This window comes from Bactrocera neohumeralis, chromosome 5, assembly GCF_024586455.1.
Source record: "Bactrocera neohumeralis isolate Rockhampton chromosome 5, APGP_CSIRO_Bneo_wtdbg2-racon-allhic-juicebox.fasta_v2, whole genome shotgun sequence".
NCBI lineage: Eukaryota > Metazoa > Arthropoda > Insecta > Diptera > Tephritidae > Bactrocera > Bactrocera neohumeralis.
The window spans coordinates 70,413,468-70,432,104 of NC_065922.1; the positions used below are offsets into that span (position 1 = coordinate 70,413,468).

Below are 18,637 nucleotides of genomic sequence, written 5' to 3' on the forward strand. Positions count from 1 at the left end.
TTCAAATTAATGTGATAATTAAGAATATCAACAAAGCGTGCACATTTGTTAACTTTAAAATCTGCCATAAAATATTTTATAATCATTATATTTTTTTTATTTCATGCATAAAATTTTAATTTAAGCAGAGTATTTTTTGTTGTTCAGCAGACAATAAAAGTAAAAGTAACACCCGTGACATGTTCTTATTAATTTATTGTTTCAGCGTGATTTTACAAGTGATTCATTTCGTCCGTTAACACTTCAGCTGTCAAAAACGCATCATTTAACACTTGTTTACAGCTGCCAATAATCATGTCTGGGAAATTTTCTAATTCAATAGAAATTATTAATTTATAAGCACAATTGTTAGTCTAATTTGTTTTTCTCGCTGACTCAATTAGAACGATGTGAGCTGAGTAAATGGGAAATACAAATTACCAAATTACCATATGCAAACATTTTATCTTTCCTTACATGATTGCATAAGTAAATATTTTTATAAATCAAAATATTTGTTAGGCTTAATGACAAAATTTGAAGTTTTGTAATCCCAAATAAGAAATTCTTAATCCCACAAGCCGGATTAAGAATAAAAAAGTGTTGAATCCCAAGATTCAAATTAAAATTTATTTTTTTATTGCCATCGGAATTGACAACGCTCGTTCGATAACAAACTATTATTTTGACAAACCGATCTCATTTCTTTCCAACAAAACAAAGTCGGGATATTTATTATATGTATTTCTTCAATTCATAAAAAATATATTTATTGTTTATTTTTACACTTTTCAACTTTGCGCGTATTTCTATATTTCATACACTACGTTCATCAACGTCACATGAACACTACACACTAGAACTCAAATGAAATTCGTACAACTAATTAATTAATACAAACTAACTAATAGAAATTTATCATTTAAATTACATTTTATTAATCTATTTTTTATAAAATATGCTTAGTAGTATAGCAAAATTAAGATCTAGTAATACAGTTAGAAAAAAATGGTATGAAATGATTGTGAAAAAATAACACAAAAATAATATTTTTTAGTAGAAGCACCAATTTCGGAAATTTTAAATTAATTAGTTACTCAACAAAAAATAAAACAAAGTAAAAAAGAAATTGAATAGAAAATAATCTGACAATACTATGAAACCCAAACTTAAAATTGTTTAAAATTCGTATATGGAAAATATTGGAAAAATTAATCATTAAATATCTAAAAATATTTTGAAATAATACAAAACAAAAAATTAAATAAAATATTAAAAAATAACGATAATTAAATATTAAGAATAAGAAAAATATTTAATTTAAAATTATTGAATGTAAAAAATAATTTAAAAACAATAATTTAATATTTCCAAAAAAAAACTCAAATCGTTACAAAATTTAAAACGTCAAATTTAAATCACCAAAAAATTATAAATTAAAAAAATATCATTCAAAAAAAGTCCAAATTAAAATTTAAGACAGTATTTAAGAAAGTTTGTTTAATTTGTATGAAAAAAGTATAAAACTGTCAATAGTAAATATAATCCTAAAATATAATAAAAGAAAAAATAAAAATTAAAGACAATTTTAGATGAAAATTTAAGAAATAAAAAAACGAAATGATTCTGGTTGAAAAAAAAAAATTTGAAAACTAAATTTTGTGCTCGTATTTTGTATTTAAAAAAATATAATAAAAAAAAAATATTAAAAAAAAATATAATACAAAAAATATAATAAAAAAAAAAATATATAATAAAAATATAAAAAAATATATATTAAAAAAATATATATTAAAAAATATATATTAAAAAATATATATTAAAAAAATATATATGTATGTACATACATATTAAAAAAATATGTTTTAAAAAAATATATGTAAAATTATAGAATTCAAGTTTAATTTTTCGGCCCTTAGGCTCTTTTATTTATTTAATTTTGAATTTTGAAGCCAATCAATTAAATAAAACAAAATTTATAAATACAATATGAAAATGAAAAATAATTCAAATTGTATTATAAGTGTGTGAAAACAACGTGTTTACTAGAAATAGGGGTAGTACCAAATAAATAAATTTTTTCAACAAAATAATAATATAGAATTCAAAATAGAAGTTTTCAAAATACTAGCAGTTAAAAAGGTACATACTTTCTATAACGCAAATGAAATTACGTTGAAATAAAAACTAAACTAATGCAAAAAGAAATGTATGTGTGTATGTGTGTTTGTATGTACGTAAATCTAAGTTGTTTGAGTTTCAGTTGGCCTAAACGCTTAATTTTTGTTCATTTCTGTTTTTGCATTATTCCAACAAATTTATAATGCGTTCTAATTATATTTTAATAAATATTACGACTATTTAAAATAATGCTAAATTTTATGTCAATGGCGCGCTTACGAACAAATATCTTTTGTTATCTAAATTATATGTACTATATATATATGTATGTACATGTGTGTGTATGTATTATGCGAATATAAAGAACTAAATTTAATGCCTATAATTAATGCTAATTAAACACTAGTAGCATCTTTTACAATTTATTTCATAGTATAAACACTAGTTAATGTTTTATGTTTTAATTAAAGCTTAACGCCTAATACAAATACTTTTGATTTATGTGGAAATCAGAGCGGTGAAAGGAAAGTTCATAATTTTTTATTTTACATGTTTTTTCAACTGCACACAAGAGACAATTTCACCGTTACACACAGGGTTTGCAGTTGCAATTAATGCGCACTTTTACGATTTTCCATTGCTTTATTTCGAACCATAAAAATTTAGGCCAATAATGCATAGACCTACTATATAAACATATGATTACTAATAAATATTGCATTTGCTTTACATTTTTGCTTTTTTCAGAACGTTTTTATATAAGTTTCAAGTAAGCGAAAAATTTGCGGTATAAAAAATTAGAAATAGAGGAAACCAACAAAACAATTTGATTTACAGAAAAAATAATTTTTCTTTCCACAATTTTGTGTCATAGTGGCGGTTTGCACCACGAACAAATATTGCAATGTCAACATTGTTTACTTATTGTTTTTGGTTTTTTTTTTTTGTTAAATTTGCAAATCTGAACAAGTAAAAGCGTCTAGCCTGCTCTCAGGCATTTTTGTACTAATAACTTCACAATCACCGCGCGCAGTCGCCGCGCCGCACATACCGAATGGTGGTGCTTCCGCTCACAACATTTAACGATTCAGTCTTCTACCATTGCGTCCGCCACTACGCGTCAGCATAATCGTGCTTGCACTGCCGCTTCCCACCGCCCCACTGCGCAACGCTGTCGTGCGCTTGCCGTACGAGGTGGGCGTTGCCAACGCGGTTGTGGCGCTGCTGCCGCCACGTACGCCCAACATACCGCTCGCTGAAACAGCACCGCCACCACCAGCGCCCACCGACTGCTTTGCCAGGAGCAGCGCGTGTGTACGTGGCCGTGTCGCCACATTCACACCCGCTGTGCCATTGAGCAATTTAGAAGTGGGCGCCGCGTTGGACGTTAAGCTGTATGCGCACATGCCGGTTGCATGCAAACCGCTGCGCGTTTGGGTCTTGCCATAAGCATAATCGTGCTGCCCGTTGGCAGACATCAGACCGGGCGGACTAGCAGCGTTGCGCGTACTCAAACTGCGCAAATTGTGCCGTTCGCGGCGCAGCACTGTGGACGCCGATGTGGTGACCAGTGGACTACTGCCGACAATGCCTTTTGCGCGTCGCGTCGTTTGTGTGTGATTGACAGCGGCCGCCGCTGCTGCTGCAGCCACAGCGAAATGTGCCACTTTGCGCGAACGCAAATTGATGACGTGCGAGAAGGCAGCCTCCAAATTGTCCGAGCTCGTCGTTAAGAGTTTTTCCGCACGCGCTCGTCGTCCAACGCTGCTGCTGCTACTGCAACTATGGTTGTTCGTGCCGCTGCCGCTTCTGTTCAACGCCATGCCACTGCTAGCGCCCCCATTCACGCTGCGTTGTTGTTGGCGCTGTTGCGCTAGCGCAGAGCTGCTGCTCATTAGACTGACGGCGGTCTCGTGCAAGAATTGCGAGGTCACACGACGCATTGTTGATGTTAGTGATGCTTTTGCTTTTAGGTCTTTGCTGAGCGAATTGCGTGTGCGTAAGGTACGCTTGGAGTAGTCCACAATGCCGCTATTGCTGCGCAGTTGGCGTTTCTCCAAGGTGATAGTGCCACAGTTGGTACTACTGGAATGCACCATGGACGCGTTGGTGTTACAGCGTCGATTGCGACAGTTGTTGCTAGTGCTGTTTGTGTTATCGACGTCCATGATAGTTTTATTGCTCGTACTGCTAACCGCACCCAGCACATAGTCGTTGTAGGCGTCATAACGCCGGCGTTTGCTGAGCGTATGCGATGATGTCGACTCACTTGCTGCGCGTGCATTCTCGTTTGGTATATTGGGAAATTGCGTCTGCGAGCGTTTGAGCGAGGTGCGCGCTGGACACGCTTTGGGTGGACGTGAGGTAAAGTCGTACGATGTAACTTTTACCTTTTCACTTGGCTTATGGCTTGCCGCCGGTGTTGACGCTGTACAAACAACTGCTGCGGTGCCTGTAGCCTTTTTGTACTGTGTGTGGCGTGGTGTTTTCTGTGTCGTCAGTAGCGTATGACTGGACAAACGCTCCAATTTTGTTGGCAATTTCTGTGGCAGTATTTCAATCTTTTCGATTTTCTCAATAATTTGTGTTTTTTGGCTTGGCATTGCAGAAGTAGGCGCTAACATTTCATTATCACTACTGCTGCTGCTGCTATCGCAATTCGTATGTTCTGACATGCTGGACGAGATTTCGTTAATTTGTACTCTTGCGTCTTTTTGTACCGTATTTGAAGCTTTCGTTAGTTGTAAGTCATCATTTTCGACTTCGTCTTCCTCGATATACTCCTCGACCAACACATCCTCAACTTCTTCAATAGGTAACGTGACAGTCTGTTCAGCTTCAACTTTACTGTCGGTGCGTTCAGCGTGCACTGTCGCTACCTTAATCACATTTGTTTGTGCGAGGCGTCGCTGCATTTCAAGTCTTTCATAAGCGACTTGCTGCTCTTCCTCGCGTTCTTGCTGCAGCAGCGAATTTAGCTCCAAAGGCTTTTGATGTTCAGCTGGATAAGTGAGATACTGATCGATTGTTGTAGCCAATGGCGCACATTCCGATGGTTCCCAGGTGAGCGCAGCCTCCAGTTCCCTAGTTTCTTCAACTGTAAGTTGCGCTGTGGCAGTTGTGTGAAGCTGCAAGTTTGCATTATCTCGTGACGTTTGCTCAACCACACGCTGCAAGTTGTTTTCTTGTTGTTCTACGCGTTGCGGCACGTAGCTGGTGCCGCTTGTGTCAAGTGTTTGGAAAATTTTAAAGGTTTGTACACCACTGGTGCAACGCTGTTGCTCACGACGTGTTTCCAGCTTGGTTAGTGAATAACCTTCCTCCTCGGACATGCATTGCTGTTGATACAACTGTTGTTCTTGTAATATCTCACTCGTACCGCTAATAATTTGACAATTCGAATTGGAATTTGAGCTGTTGGTGCTATCATGGGACATATGTTCATTCAAAAATGAATTATACGATTCAGCGAATGTCATAAAACCCGCATTGCCCAATTCATTGCTAACATCACTCGACGCATTTGACGCGTCAGCACTGTAATGTGCGTATTTCAAAACAGCTGTTTCACATTCTGCATTATCATTAACTGCACACGTGTGTACGCCATCCACGGCATTTTCATCGCTATCACCTGTTATAGTACCATTAGTATTGCACAACGTGTTGTGACTTGCTATGGCTTTGCTACAAATGCTAACATCACTATTTGTGGCCAAAGTCGACACATGGTGATTATAATCACCAGCACAATCCGATTGATGCTCCTCCCAACTCCAGTTATTCCAATAGGACATTTCTTCACTACAATATTTACGCTCACAATTCTCTTCATGCTGCATTTGCAGTGATGCATTAATAGCTTCTTCATCGATCAAATAATCGAAATTGCGGAAGGCTTCAGGCATTGTGTGCTTTTCTGCGATTTCTTCGTACGAAATACCATAACTTTCGGATGCGGGCACTTCAGCGCATACCTCCGTATATTCTAGTCCACAACTATCTTTTGGCAAGTTATTGTAGGAGAGCGTGTTGGGTGCCACGCAGTTAGTATTTGTTGTGTCATTGGCAGATGGATACAGTATGACAGTGACTACGGAAGTGTTATCAGCGCGCATCTTTTTCGATGACCACGTTTTCAAAGCTCGCTCTACTAAACTTTTACTGGGATTCGTCCATTCGTTATTACCATTATCGGCATTTGTATATGCTTGTAGACGCTCATTAATACATTCTCTTTCGTGTACGCTGTCGACCGCCTCTTGCGGTGTGACAACATTCCACAGACCGTCTGTGCCGAAAATTAAGCATCTGCAAACGTAAAAGAATGTTAGTGATAAACTAATATGCACAAAAGTAGTTTATCCAAAAAAAATTACACAGAGCTGTATAGCATTAATTAATGTTACGACCAACCTACCTAAAAGTCTTTGGATTTATTTTGATCACTTGTACATCTGGATCTGGACTAACCACAAACACATTTCGTTTGGAATTATAACTCCACAAATCGCCCAGACTACGCGCCACAGCCAAAAATGGTACTTCATCGACGGGTGTGTTGCAACGGATTGGACCTCTATGTCCCGCTATATAAAAAATATTATTTAGAATTATAATTCACACGATTTCTTTTATATTGTATTCAAGCTTACCATTACGCGGTCTATTCCAAACGACACGTGGCACACCGGATTTGACTACCACTTTGCCCCCAGAGCGTTGTATACGTGCTCGTTCCTCCGTCGATTCAGGCTTATGATCAACCGTCAACTGTCGGGCACGCCAATATTTCTCACCCTCATTCTGATAGCCGAGCACAATACCCGAATCACCAACATGGCCAATATATATCTTCTCACGACGTATAAAGGCGATGGTGGCGGTAGTGCCGGCTGTGCTCAACAAGCCATTTGCTGTTTTGGGCCAATTTTCTGCAAAAACCCAAAAAGATAAAAACATAAATATTGAAAATAAGTGCTTATTTAATATAGTATATTATAAAGCACTTGCATGTTTAAGTTAAACTTCTAATACAATATTAATTTTAATTTTTGCTAAAGGCATAACGAATAAGTAAACAAAACAAAAATTAAAAGAAAACAAATCTACATCTCCATCCCCACTCACACCTTTACATTCCATAACACAAGTGGTATGTTTATGTTTACATCCGCGTTAACATCAAAAAAAGTCAAAGTACAAGTGTTTTACTATTTGCAGGAGTAGCATTGATTTGTAAAGACTAATTCGAAAGAAACCTTCAGATTATAATCAAAAATGCAGAGTGAGCGAGCGTGACAAATAGCATGATACAATTTTCAAAATGTAAATGTATGTAAAGAAAACATGAAAATTTTAGTGGGATTACAAATGTCAACATCTGCTTGATAAACACGGTGTTTATTTGAAAGGTGAGTAATCTAATTAACACCACAGAGTGGGGTATATATTAAGGCCACGGGTAAATGGCGGATTTACAGTAAATTTGAACAGCGGAGGAAAAGGTGAATTATAGCACACAGAGTTGCATCTGGAAACGATTGGGAAAACTTACAACACAAATTGAAAATTCAATTAACGTTTTCTTATAACTTATGTACGTATGTACATTTATGCTTCATTTATGAGTTTAGGTTGTACATTTGATTAGTTTAACAAACATTTAACATTTAAAATAGTTATGAGTTCTAGATAAACGAAGAGTGCATAAGAATGTTTAAGCCACACGAAACGTAAAATTTGAAGGCGAAGGAGTAAAAACTAATTGAATTATATAAAAATGCAAATTGCAAAAAAGGTTGAATATAAAATAAGAACGTATAAACAATAAATAAAAAGAGCCTATAAAAAATCTTCAACATTTATGAATATAATAAAGAAAGTTCGTTACATATTCTCTAAAGAGATTAAATCGATTGCAATACAAAATTTACTTCAAAAGATTTCACTCTGGTATTATATTATGCTATTTACTACCCACACACCACTACATCTACCGCCTACTATAATAAACCACCACTCATTTATACCTCTACTAGGCAACACTGTACCATCATCCCACCATTTCAAAATACCTCACACAGCGTATATATACAACAGTACTATTTATATATAATAAAACACACCACCATTTTACTCATTTTGACACATTGCAAGGGCAACAACAAAATACAATTTATATATGTAAGTGAAGTCACCACAGCTAAATGCCTTCATCGCAAACACACATACAACAAAAACTTGTATCCACATACGAGTCGCTCCCATTTCTCTTGACTATATGACAGTGTTGTCATGCTACTTCTACACTGAACATTTTATATACCTCACTTTTTCAGTTACTCGTTTCTATACATTTTCTGTGCTTTCAGTTTGTGTGTGGAATATTCCACTGTGGATTTCGTCGTGCCTAGTACACTTTTCCTTCGTGCACAGTATGTGTCTTAAGTAAACGATAGGGGAAAACTTATATTTAAATCGCTACGAATTAAGGTTATTTGCTATAAGTACGGAACAGATAAGTGGTGAAATTCACATAACGGTTGTGAGGCAATGAACAAAATAAAAAATACATATGTATTTCGTGAATTGTTACTTCACTAAATGCATTTAATAATATTTTTGTGGGTACATATTCTTATAATGAAACGAAAAAAGAAAAAAACGCTAACTTCATTACATCTAGGCTGTAATATTATTCGCATATAAGAAAGGTTCCGTACAAGAACTTAATCTTGATCGGTCAGTTTAGATATGTATATGAATGACACGCTATGGATGGCTCCGACAAATGAGCAGTTTCTTGTGGAAAAAAGAGCGTGTGCAAAATTTCAGATCGATATCTCAAAACGCACTGTAGTCGCGTATATTCAGACAGACATAGCAAAACCGACTCGGCTCGTCACATTAATCATTTAAAAATACAGTTTATATGGTTTCTAACGTTTTCTTTTGGGTATGACAAATTAGTATATCCTATTGTTGGTATAACAAGGAAATTAATTTATAAACTAAGGGCCATTTATTTATTTAACAATATTTTCAAACTTGAATTACCTTCATCAAGTGAAAACTCATAATTCTTTATAGAAATTTAAGTTAGTGTTTCCCAAAATCTTAAAATCAATCAAATTAATCAAATATCCTACATCAGTAAATGACCAACTACATGTAAAATAGTTTGGTTTAAGTACCTTGATCTCGCCACATCGCATAGTGTGTGGCAATATATCCTTCGCGTATTGCTCGTAATACGTCATGATCCGATTCAGACCAGAAAGCCTTCTGATTGATAATCTGCATCATTAGATGCTCTTTGGCAAATGTAGCTGCCTCGGCGCCACCATGACCATCGTAAATGCCAATAAATGCATATTCAAGATCCTTGGCATTCTCAGACTGTTGATAGGCAACCGAGAAGTAATCTTCCATATATTTACGTCCACCCTGGCTGCATTGGCCAGTGACGCGTAAATTGACACCCATTGTTGAAGGTGATGAGTTGTTGCCACCGTAATTGCCAACACTCTGTGTAGGTGGTTTTGCTACTGTGGCAGTTGAACCCATCGTATTATCTGTGTAATTTACGCTTGTGTGCGCTGTTTGTTGCAGTTGCTCCTGATTGCGGTTACTTGAGTCAAGTATTGTTGTGCTGACTGGAGTTAATGTTGTCGAATTGTTTTTAGCTTTGATCAAATTGTTCATTGTTTGTTTGTAATTTGTGGGGAATGTTAGATGATGCATACTTTTGCCATGGTTTATTTGGCGATGCTCTTGTTGCAACATTTTGTCATTTGTTAATTTTTTATTGTTTTGGGGTTGCTGCAACTAATTTTTTGTAGTAAAGTGTTGTTATGGTTTGCTTTAGAGAAGTTTGTTATGTTATTCTTGTTGCTATTTCGTTTGATATAAAACCAGCTTGACATTTGCACTCGTCAGTTGTTGCAGCCACTGCCGTCAGGGTTTCCGTTCGTATGTAATTTATTGCTGTATTTAATACATGACAGCTGGAGCGCAGGCACATCATCCGCTGTTGCAATTGGAGAGAAAGAGATGGGCAATACTACACAACTGATATATTGCATAGAGCATGTATTTATGTGACTGTATAAATTTGCTTTTTTATTCTGCTTTACAGTTTTTCTTCGTACAATTTAATCGCAATGTCTGCTTTTTCACCAGAGCAAAGTATTTATTTACAGCACTATTTTCACAACTTTCTGTCTGTTTTCAGTTTTGCTTATTTTCCTTCTGTTATTTACTTTAGTTTTTTTTTGCTTTGACACTTCCCTTTATTCGTTGTCACTCCTTTGCTTTCGTTGTTGTTGGTTGCCTCTTGTCTTTATATGAAATTAATTTTTTACACGTCTAGAGAAATTTTGTTCAATTATAAAATTTTATTTCCGTTTGTATTGATTTTGACAATCAAATCGTAGGAAAGAATATTTCTTTCGTCACTTTTCGCGTTGGTTAAATTAAACGATTGCTCTACACAAACTAAAAACTTCTCATATATTTACCACCTCTGGAGCGTTATGTGCAGGAGTGGTGCTAGCATTTGAAAACGGTTTCAAGTTTACTTATATGGGCGATTATTTTGAACCACACTGGTTGCTTGGGTACATTTCTCAAACTTTTTAAATTGTTTTATATCGAGTTAAAAACATTTAACAACGTTGTCAACTTTTCACAAACAGCTCCTTACAAATTTAAAATCTACACTTAATTCGCCACAGCTAGATAGCATTATTGCACAGAGACGACTGTGCCCAAGTCAAATAACGAACTGTCAAACAAGGCCAAAGCGAGATGACGCACACATATAACGTAAATATTGTATATAGACTTTACTCTCTCTGTCTACCACTACTACCTGTGGTGTGGTGAACTGTGTTGGGCTGTGTTATTTTATTATGTGCACACATACAACCCTGTGTTATTACAGTTCGCTTTTGTTGTTGCTATCGTTTGCCTTGTACCTGTTTTTCTATATTTCACATGCCACTTCCACTGAATTCCGAACGCTTATATACGCTTGTCGTATATGAAATGTTCGTTTTATTCGTTGTAGATGTATTTGGATTTCTCTTTTTCATACAATATATTCTCTATTGTATAGATATTTTTATACAAATGTTTCTCTTGGATTTCTCTACACTTTTAAATATGTATTTATAAAATAATTTTTTTGCCTTTCTAAATTAATTTGTACTTTTTAGTCTAATTGGTTTTAGCTTCAAATTTGACACTTGGGTGCAGTGTTGCACTTGCTACTGACATTTCTTTGCACTTCAATTATATTTTTTGCTACTTTTGGCGCGTTAATCAATTTTCTTTGATCACCGAAACGGTTGAAATGTCATTTTACAACCTTCTACTGCAACTATCGTCACTCATTTGGCAAAGGCTATCGTATCGCTTCGTCTCCTCCATACTTTCCACTATCCATTTGCAATACTAAAGTTTCATATTGCGCGCTCGCTCACACTCATTCAATTTACACTACTTTGCTACCCCATACAGCGCTCGTTTGCACAAAGCTATCTGCGATACCCGTTGTCGATTGCTTGCCTGTCGCCAGTCTGCTTCAATGCTTGCTTGTGTGCTATATACATTTTAGCTCGTATTATTTCCAGATTACGTGCTACAGGGTGAGCAGCCATAACTGCACTTATGAAAATTGTTCGTGATAGTGTAGATTATAGATAATAGCTAAGCAAAAAATAAGAGTTTCGGGTAGTTGTATTTTTGCACAAATGTTGATATTAAATTTATATTCAGGCAAAATACTTTGTCAGTATATACACTCAAGATATACATATGTATGTATATATATATTTATGATTATATATATATTAATATGATGACACCCTATATGCGCTGCTTATTTTCCCCCATTTCTTGCTTACTCGTTTATTTTTGCTTCCCCTTTTTGTGTGCTCCTTCGCAGTGTGGTTTCACCACTATGAAACTCACAGTGTTGCTTCATCTACATACAAATGTATGTATTTTAGTTGTTCTTATGGCTGCGTTTGTAATATTTTTGTTGTATATTGTTTTTACTTTATATCTGAGGAGTTTTTTTTCACTTTGTTCATGGCAAGCGGGCAATTTGATTTCAGACTGTGTGCTTGTAATTGTACTGTGGGCACAACTGTTAGGAAAAAATTGTATATAGACACATTGTATTTCGATAAGATAATTAAAAGGCAGGTATTTTATATAATTATAAAATACTTAATCATACATTATTTTTAAGAAAATAAAATATAAAAACATAATCATAGATTATTTTTACGAAAACATAGAGCAAAATATTTCACGTTCGCGTTTATGTAAGTAGCGTAAACGTAACATACAAATTTATAGAACGATATGCTTGCTTGACCTTAACAGCATTTAGGTGTTAATCAATACTCCAATTTAAAGTTGTTTTACTGAAAGATATGTAGCTTACAAGTTGTAAGAAATATATTAAAGTGTTAAGCTATTTTTGTTACTAACGCTCATCAAATTGCTTTTAGTTGAAACAAATAGAATCGCTTGCACACTGTGTAGCATTGAAAACGCCAACTGCATTAGCGCATTTGAATTTTATTGCTGCTGCTTGATTGAACAGGCATTGTGCGGTTTAATGCACACTGTGCGTTGATTTTAATTTTTATTCTCAATTTCATTTCCTTTGCTTTCTATTTTTTTATTTATGTTGTTGTGTAGTTGTTACCTTTGACTGCAGTTTTCGTTTACACTTGACAATTGACAGCGATTCGACATAATGCAAGTGAACGTGAGAGCCAAACGGGCTGCTCTGGCGGCAGCTATGGGGGATTTAGTGGTGGGCAGCATAATCAAATGCTGTGCTGAATTTGTGGTTAAAAATACCGGCAAATTGCAGAAAATGCTGTGTTTTGACAAATAAATCTGAATTGCATAATGCATAATTTGTTGTATGAAATTTCGATTGCACTTGCTAGCGGTCGATGTGTTGGAAGGTAATGGAAAAAAACGTAAAAAATAAAAAAAAAAATTTAAAAATATTTATGCTCGTAAGTACATACATATGTACATACATACATCCATATAATAATATGTACAATGTATTGTATGTAGTGCTTATTATACAAAAAAAGCGCAATTTCTTTCAAAATATAGTTTTAGGTATCATATTGCTTGAAATATTATTAGATTAAAGTCCACACAATTTTGAATTGAAAAAAAAATAGTACTCGAAGTCTTGATTTCACATGCCGTTTTCTGCTTTTTAAAGTCTATTTAAATAAAAATTAATTAAAAAATAATAATTACCGTAGTCTTCACATTGAATAGCCGTTAGACTCTCTTTGATTATCAAGTTTTGTCGTAAAAGCTAAAATTATATACATACATACATACATATGTATAAAAATAAGGTAAAATCAAATTTAAAAAAAATCAATATATAATTAAAGCTTGAAATTGTTAAACTAACAGTACTTTAAGGTCAAAAATGCGCTTATCTCATTTCGCCTAATGCGCGCCACAAACGCCGGTCGCTATATCCACTTCGCCGTGTAAATTATGCATATTAGTGTTGTTATCAGCGCGCTTCTTAATATTTGATGCGTCTATTTATGTTTCCATATGTTAATGTACACGGCGCAACAACAAAAATAAAAAGCGTAGCAAAGCAAACCTCAACCAAAACAAAGGTTGCGCCGCACAGCTGATTTTCATTGCTCCGCAAATGCGCCTGAGTTTTTTTTCTATTTTCGTGGTGTTCATTATTTTTCCTTCTGTGGTGGTGGCGCGAAATCGTCAAGAAATTCACCTAAAATCCACAATCAAAACAAAACACAGCAGTAGCAGCACCTGACCCGCCGCCACACGCTGTGCAAAATCCAAACACTTTTTATTGGGTTGACAGCAATCAGCGAATGTTTTTGCTGCTTTTTTTTATTTGCTGCTTCTTATTTGTTACGCTTTTGTTTACTTGCTCGCGCTTTTGACCGATTGGCGCCAATTTCGGTGTCTGAAAAGTGGGGGATAATTTACCGGCACATCAAAAGATGTGTTTGTATGTATAGTGCTGTGACAGGCGGGTAAAAACTTGTTTAAAAATGTTGCCTTAGGTGGGGCGAATTTCGCTTTGTTGCACATTGTTGGCAGTTGTTCGTTATCACTTTGTTATTTTTCGTCTCTTTTAGCGTTTTCAATCTTACAAAGTATTTCGCTTGCCTCAATCTACATTGAACTTTTTTGAATACGAAATCCTGGTGTGCGTGTGAATTTCCTGTATTGGCATGTCGTGGACAGTTGGAAACGGAAATGCATGCAATGCGCTTTTGATAGGCGTTGAATTTGAAATTGTTGGTACAGGCCAACTGTGTTGACATGTACATATATGTATGTTTGAATGCATGCACATACATATACATATGTATGTATGTACATATATTCATATGTACGCACCTATGTACATATGTACATACCAAGGAGATTAAATTTGACTCGGCTTTAGGAAAGTTCAAGCTCCAGTTCATAACAAAATGTCAAGAAAAAGTCAGATAAGCGATAAAAATTATTCAACAATACTTTATACATATATGTACATATGTATGTATATATGTATGTAAGTATGTTTTTCTTTGTCTTTATTTCCTTAATAGGGTGTATTAAGGTAGAAAAGAAGTTTGTAACATCGAGAAGAGAACGTCATAGACCCTAGAAAATATATTGTATGTATTTAAAAGACCAGCATGGCAAGCTACGTTGTTTTAATCCCGTCCATCTGTATGTGCGTCTGCCTGTATACATATACATATGTATGTACATGTGTGAACTTTGACGCAATTGTCGATACCGACCCAAAAAATTAGCGATCGGATTCAAGTCTTTATATAGAAAACTTTTATTTACTTAACTTAAATTTTTATTTGTGAACGGTATTATAGCTTCGGTAGTAGCGAAGTTAAGGTTTTTTCTTGCTTTTGCCTTAAATTGAAAATTTTATTTAGCACAATTTAAATTAATCGATTTTGGCTGAAGTTTGCATAGTTTAGTTGAATAACTTGCTGCCATTTTGAAGTTAAGCTCATAATGTCTCTCTCGTAGAACCCCTCGTCTTTATTGGCAAAAACTCTGTGACAGTCAATTTTCAGAACTTCTCTTGAGGCGAATTTTGCACAAGTAAAATCCACCGCCATAAACAAAAACAGGTAGTAATCACTTGTTGCCAGGTGCGGACTATAAGGTGAATGCACAAGGATCTCACCTCCCAGAGCTTCTGGCGAGTCGCAGCGATGTGTGTGACGTTGTCCCGATGGAACAGCGATTGCTTCCTACAGACGGACCAATTGTGGACAGTACAGGTCCGAAGACCGTCGAGGAGCAGCATATAGTAGATGATTCCTTACCAATCCCATTAGACACCTATCAAAGCCTGCATACCTGGACAGGCCATCGTTTGCGCCGGCTTAACGATTCGAACACGTCCTCTTTCGTTTGACGTTGTCGCAAGGGACCAGCTTTTCATCACCAGCAACCAACCACTTCAGAAATGAATCATTTTTGTTGCGATTCAGTAGCTATTCACGAATGGATATTCGGTGTATGAGATTTGTCTGCGTTAACTTGCCATACATTGACCTCAATTTTGAATCCAAAATTTTTTAAATGGTTTTAAACGATTTTTTGTGTACAGTTTATCTCCTGGGGTTTCAAAACAGTGCTTACATTGACTGTTACAGTACCAGGACCAGAAATGCTATCAGCATCCGAGTCAAAAAAATCGCTAAAAGTGAGAATTTTCAAAACAAAAAAAAACTTCAAAAGAAGTAAAAACATTAAACTAAGCTATAATAGCATTCACAGTTGCATTTCTTATAGCATAAAAGAGTAGAAAATGTCTTTATCAAGATTTTGATCGATCAGTTTATAAGGCAGATATGCACTGAACAAGGTGTCATAGTGGTCCGATCTGAAAGAACACCTTGTGCTCAGATTGGACCGTTGCATCGGACAATTTAGGAAAAATAATTCGTGAAGATACCTTAACCATAATAATAATAAAGTTTTCCATAAAAGGACTGAATTTTGGTCGATCAGTTTGTTTGACAGTTAAATACATACATACAATAGTAGTCCGATATCGGTGGTGCCGGCCAAACAGCAGCTTCTTGGGGAGGAACGTGTCCAAAATTTCAAATCGATATCTCAAATACTGAGTGACGAGTTCGAATAAGTATATACAGACAGACGGAGTTCGTGGCAAACTTAATACACCTTGTTCGGTGTATAATAACGGCATGTAATTATCGCAATAAAGATTTCTAACACTTTTGATACTATTTGAAAACTTTATACTTATTTTTCATAACGTCATAAACTAAATTATTTTGCTGTTAGATGCAAAACTATCGGGAATCTCTAAATTTATCATTTTTGATAGTAACAAGCTTTTCCATATTTTGTTCATAGCGTACGCAACTATCGAAAACTCAATTTATAGCTCCCGCGTACATACTTATGTATGTATATATGTTCATACATACACCTACATATGTACATATTTCTTAATGAAGAGACAAGAATATCGATTGCAATTATTGATTATACTCGTATCAATATACATAAGTACAAATACGTACATAGTTACATATATATGTATGTATGTAGGTACATATATTTTATTAACATCTTTGTCCTTAATTATACCATATTATTTTATAACTCAATTCTTCGCAGACGACAGACCGCAATTGAATCAATGACGTAAGCATCTACAATTTACAAGCGCAACATCTCTACACCCCAGTCAGGCACACCAGATGTAGTCAACTATTCTACTCAGCACTAACTTTCTACAAATTTGTTTGAGTATGCGCACAACCCCAACTAAAGCTAAAATCGATAACACGATGGATATGGGTATTCACTTGAGAATAGCGCACATTTGCTCAATATATACAGCCTTACATCAAATTGTATGCAATTAAACACAATGTCATGCTTAATGTCGTTTACCCAACACTTGAAAAGCAACGACAGCGCAGTTGGAAAATGTTAGTGGGTACATACTTACATACATACATACATATGTATATATAGCTTTAGAAAGACATGCGTATATATAAGTACATAAGTATATCTGTAGACGATGTGCCTTATGTATTTTTCATACTGTGGTTTTTGTACACGCTTAAAATCGCCCGGGAGGTTCGTATGCGCGATAGAAATGCAGAGCGTAACGATATAATCGAAACATATGCACATATGAGCGGGTATTTTACAATGTTTATTTAAGTGCCAAACCATTTGGCAAGTCATACGATGACTAATACGCATTTCAAATGACTAACGACGGCGAAAACAAGCGGAAACAAGAATAATTGTTCATTAGTTTTCATAGAAATTCGTTTGCTTACCTCGATATGTATTTAAGCAAGCAAGCAATGCGATAGCGGTGCGGCTGAGACGAATGCGCACGAATTCAAACGAAACGAACCCAGCCCGAAGCGAGCGCATGAAGATGAACTAATACCAACACATATGTATATACATAAATATTTATATATGTATAAGTGTATAATAACTATATACCGCAAGTAAATGCAATGTGAGTGAGAAAAATTGATATATAGCAAACATAGAAGTCGCTCACTATATGAATATACACATTTAGACGTAAATACCTGAGAAGAGCGCATATTGTGTTTTCTATGCCACACAATACACACAGTACACGATAAAAATCACCCAACAGGCAAGCAAAGTGAGTATGTAAGCCATACAATGTCTTATTTTGTAGTATCTACTAACCGATAGTTATCGCAAACAGGGTGTGTACGTGTAGACAAAGTTGAATTTCCATATCTATACATGTGTGCAACATATGCTTGCATGCGAAGCGCCTGAAGTCGGGAAACACGGCACGATACAAGCGACCAGTGGGAATATGAATAGCATGAGAAACCCTACAACCAGTTTGCAAAGCATGAATGCATTATGATTGTGTGTGTTTTTATGTTTCTAGCTAAAGTAGTTTTGCACAGTGGTGCAGATTGAGAAATATTTCGAATTGGTAGGTAGCAGAAGTGATTGTGTGACTTTATTTTATTAGACCGGGGATGAAGCCTTCGAAAATGAGAAAAAGTGAAAAACAAAAATAAGAGTGAAATGCAACTCATTGGAAATGGAAAATAATTTAATAAAAATTAAAGAAAAATTTTTTGAAAAATTGTTTAATTCGATTTCAGGTAAAATGTCATGTGTTACTTAAAAAGTTAAATGGCTAAGTTATAGATAACAAAAAAATTTACAATATTTGCCTTAACGCTTTTTCACATAAGCTCAAAATTGATGCGAAAAAGTAAAATAATCGATTTTAACTATTACGATATTTTTTTTTGAATTTCATAAAATTTGGATAAACTTACTATTTTGTGTCCGTCTTATTTAAAAAGGCGTAAACTCAAAATTTGTATTTTTTTATTAAAAATATTTTTTTCATCTTATTTCTGTCTTTTCCAAAAAAAATATTCTTTTATAAAATTTGGTA

The 18,637-nt window shown here is 35.0% G+C and overlaps 1 protein-coding gene and 1 long non-coding RNA gene across 3 annotated transcripts; one reads left to right on the forward strand and one right to left on the reverse strand.

Annotated features, from left to right (window-relative positions):
* Positions 1-1,878: 1,878 nt before the first annotated feature.
* LOC126760233 (uncharacterized) lies at positions 1,879-11,827 on the reverse strand. 2 transcript variants are annotated; one of them, XM_050475713.1, is made up of 5 exons: positions 11,082-11,827; positions 9,297-10,470; positions 6,756-7,034; positions 6,521-6,689; positions 1,879-6,411 (listed from the first exon to the last, which is right to left on the reverse strand). In XM_050475713.1, exons 2-5 carry the CDS (start codon positions 9,886-9,888, stop codon positions 3,180-3,182), a joined length of 4,272 nt encoding a protein of 1,423 aa, XP_050331670.1. In that variant the 5' UTR covers positions 9,889-10,470; positions 11,082-11,827; the 3' UTR covers positions 1,879-3,179. The 2 variants fall into 2 exon arrangements, with proteins under 2 accessions (XP_050331670.1, XP_050331669.1); XM_050475712.1 differs by having other exon boundaries at positions 9,297-11,827.
* LOC126760235 (uncharacterized) lies at positions 11,695-18,316 on the forward strand. Its single transcript, XR_007667177.1, has 4 exons — positions 11,695-11,753; positions 12,820-13,094; positions 16,825-17,859; positions 17,918-18,316. It is a non-coding gene; the product is annotated as an uncharacterized LOC126760235 (long non-coding RNA).
* The last annotated feature ends 321 nt before the right edge of the window (positions 18,317-18,637 follow it).

Bases quoted from the DNA above. Each gene is read 5' to 3' on its own strand.
- LOC126760233 (XM_050475713.1), bottom strand. From the start codon at position 9,888: ATGTTGCAACAAGAGCATCGCCAAATAAACCATGGCAAAAGTATGCAT. The intron at 6,690-6,755 runs GTAAGCTTGAAT...TTTTTTATATAG, and splicing joins TTGGAATAGACCGCGTAATG to CGGGACATAGAGGTCCAATC. The intron at 6,412-6,520 runs GTAGGTTGGTCG...TTACGTTTGCAG, and splicing joins ATAAATCCAAAGACTTTTAG to ATGCTTAATTTTCGGCACAG.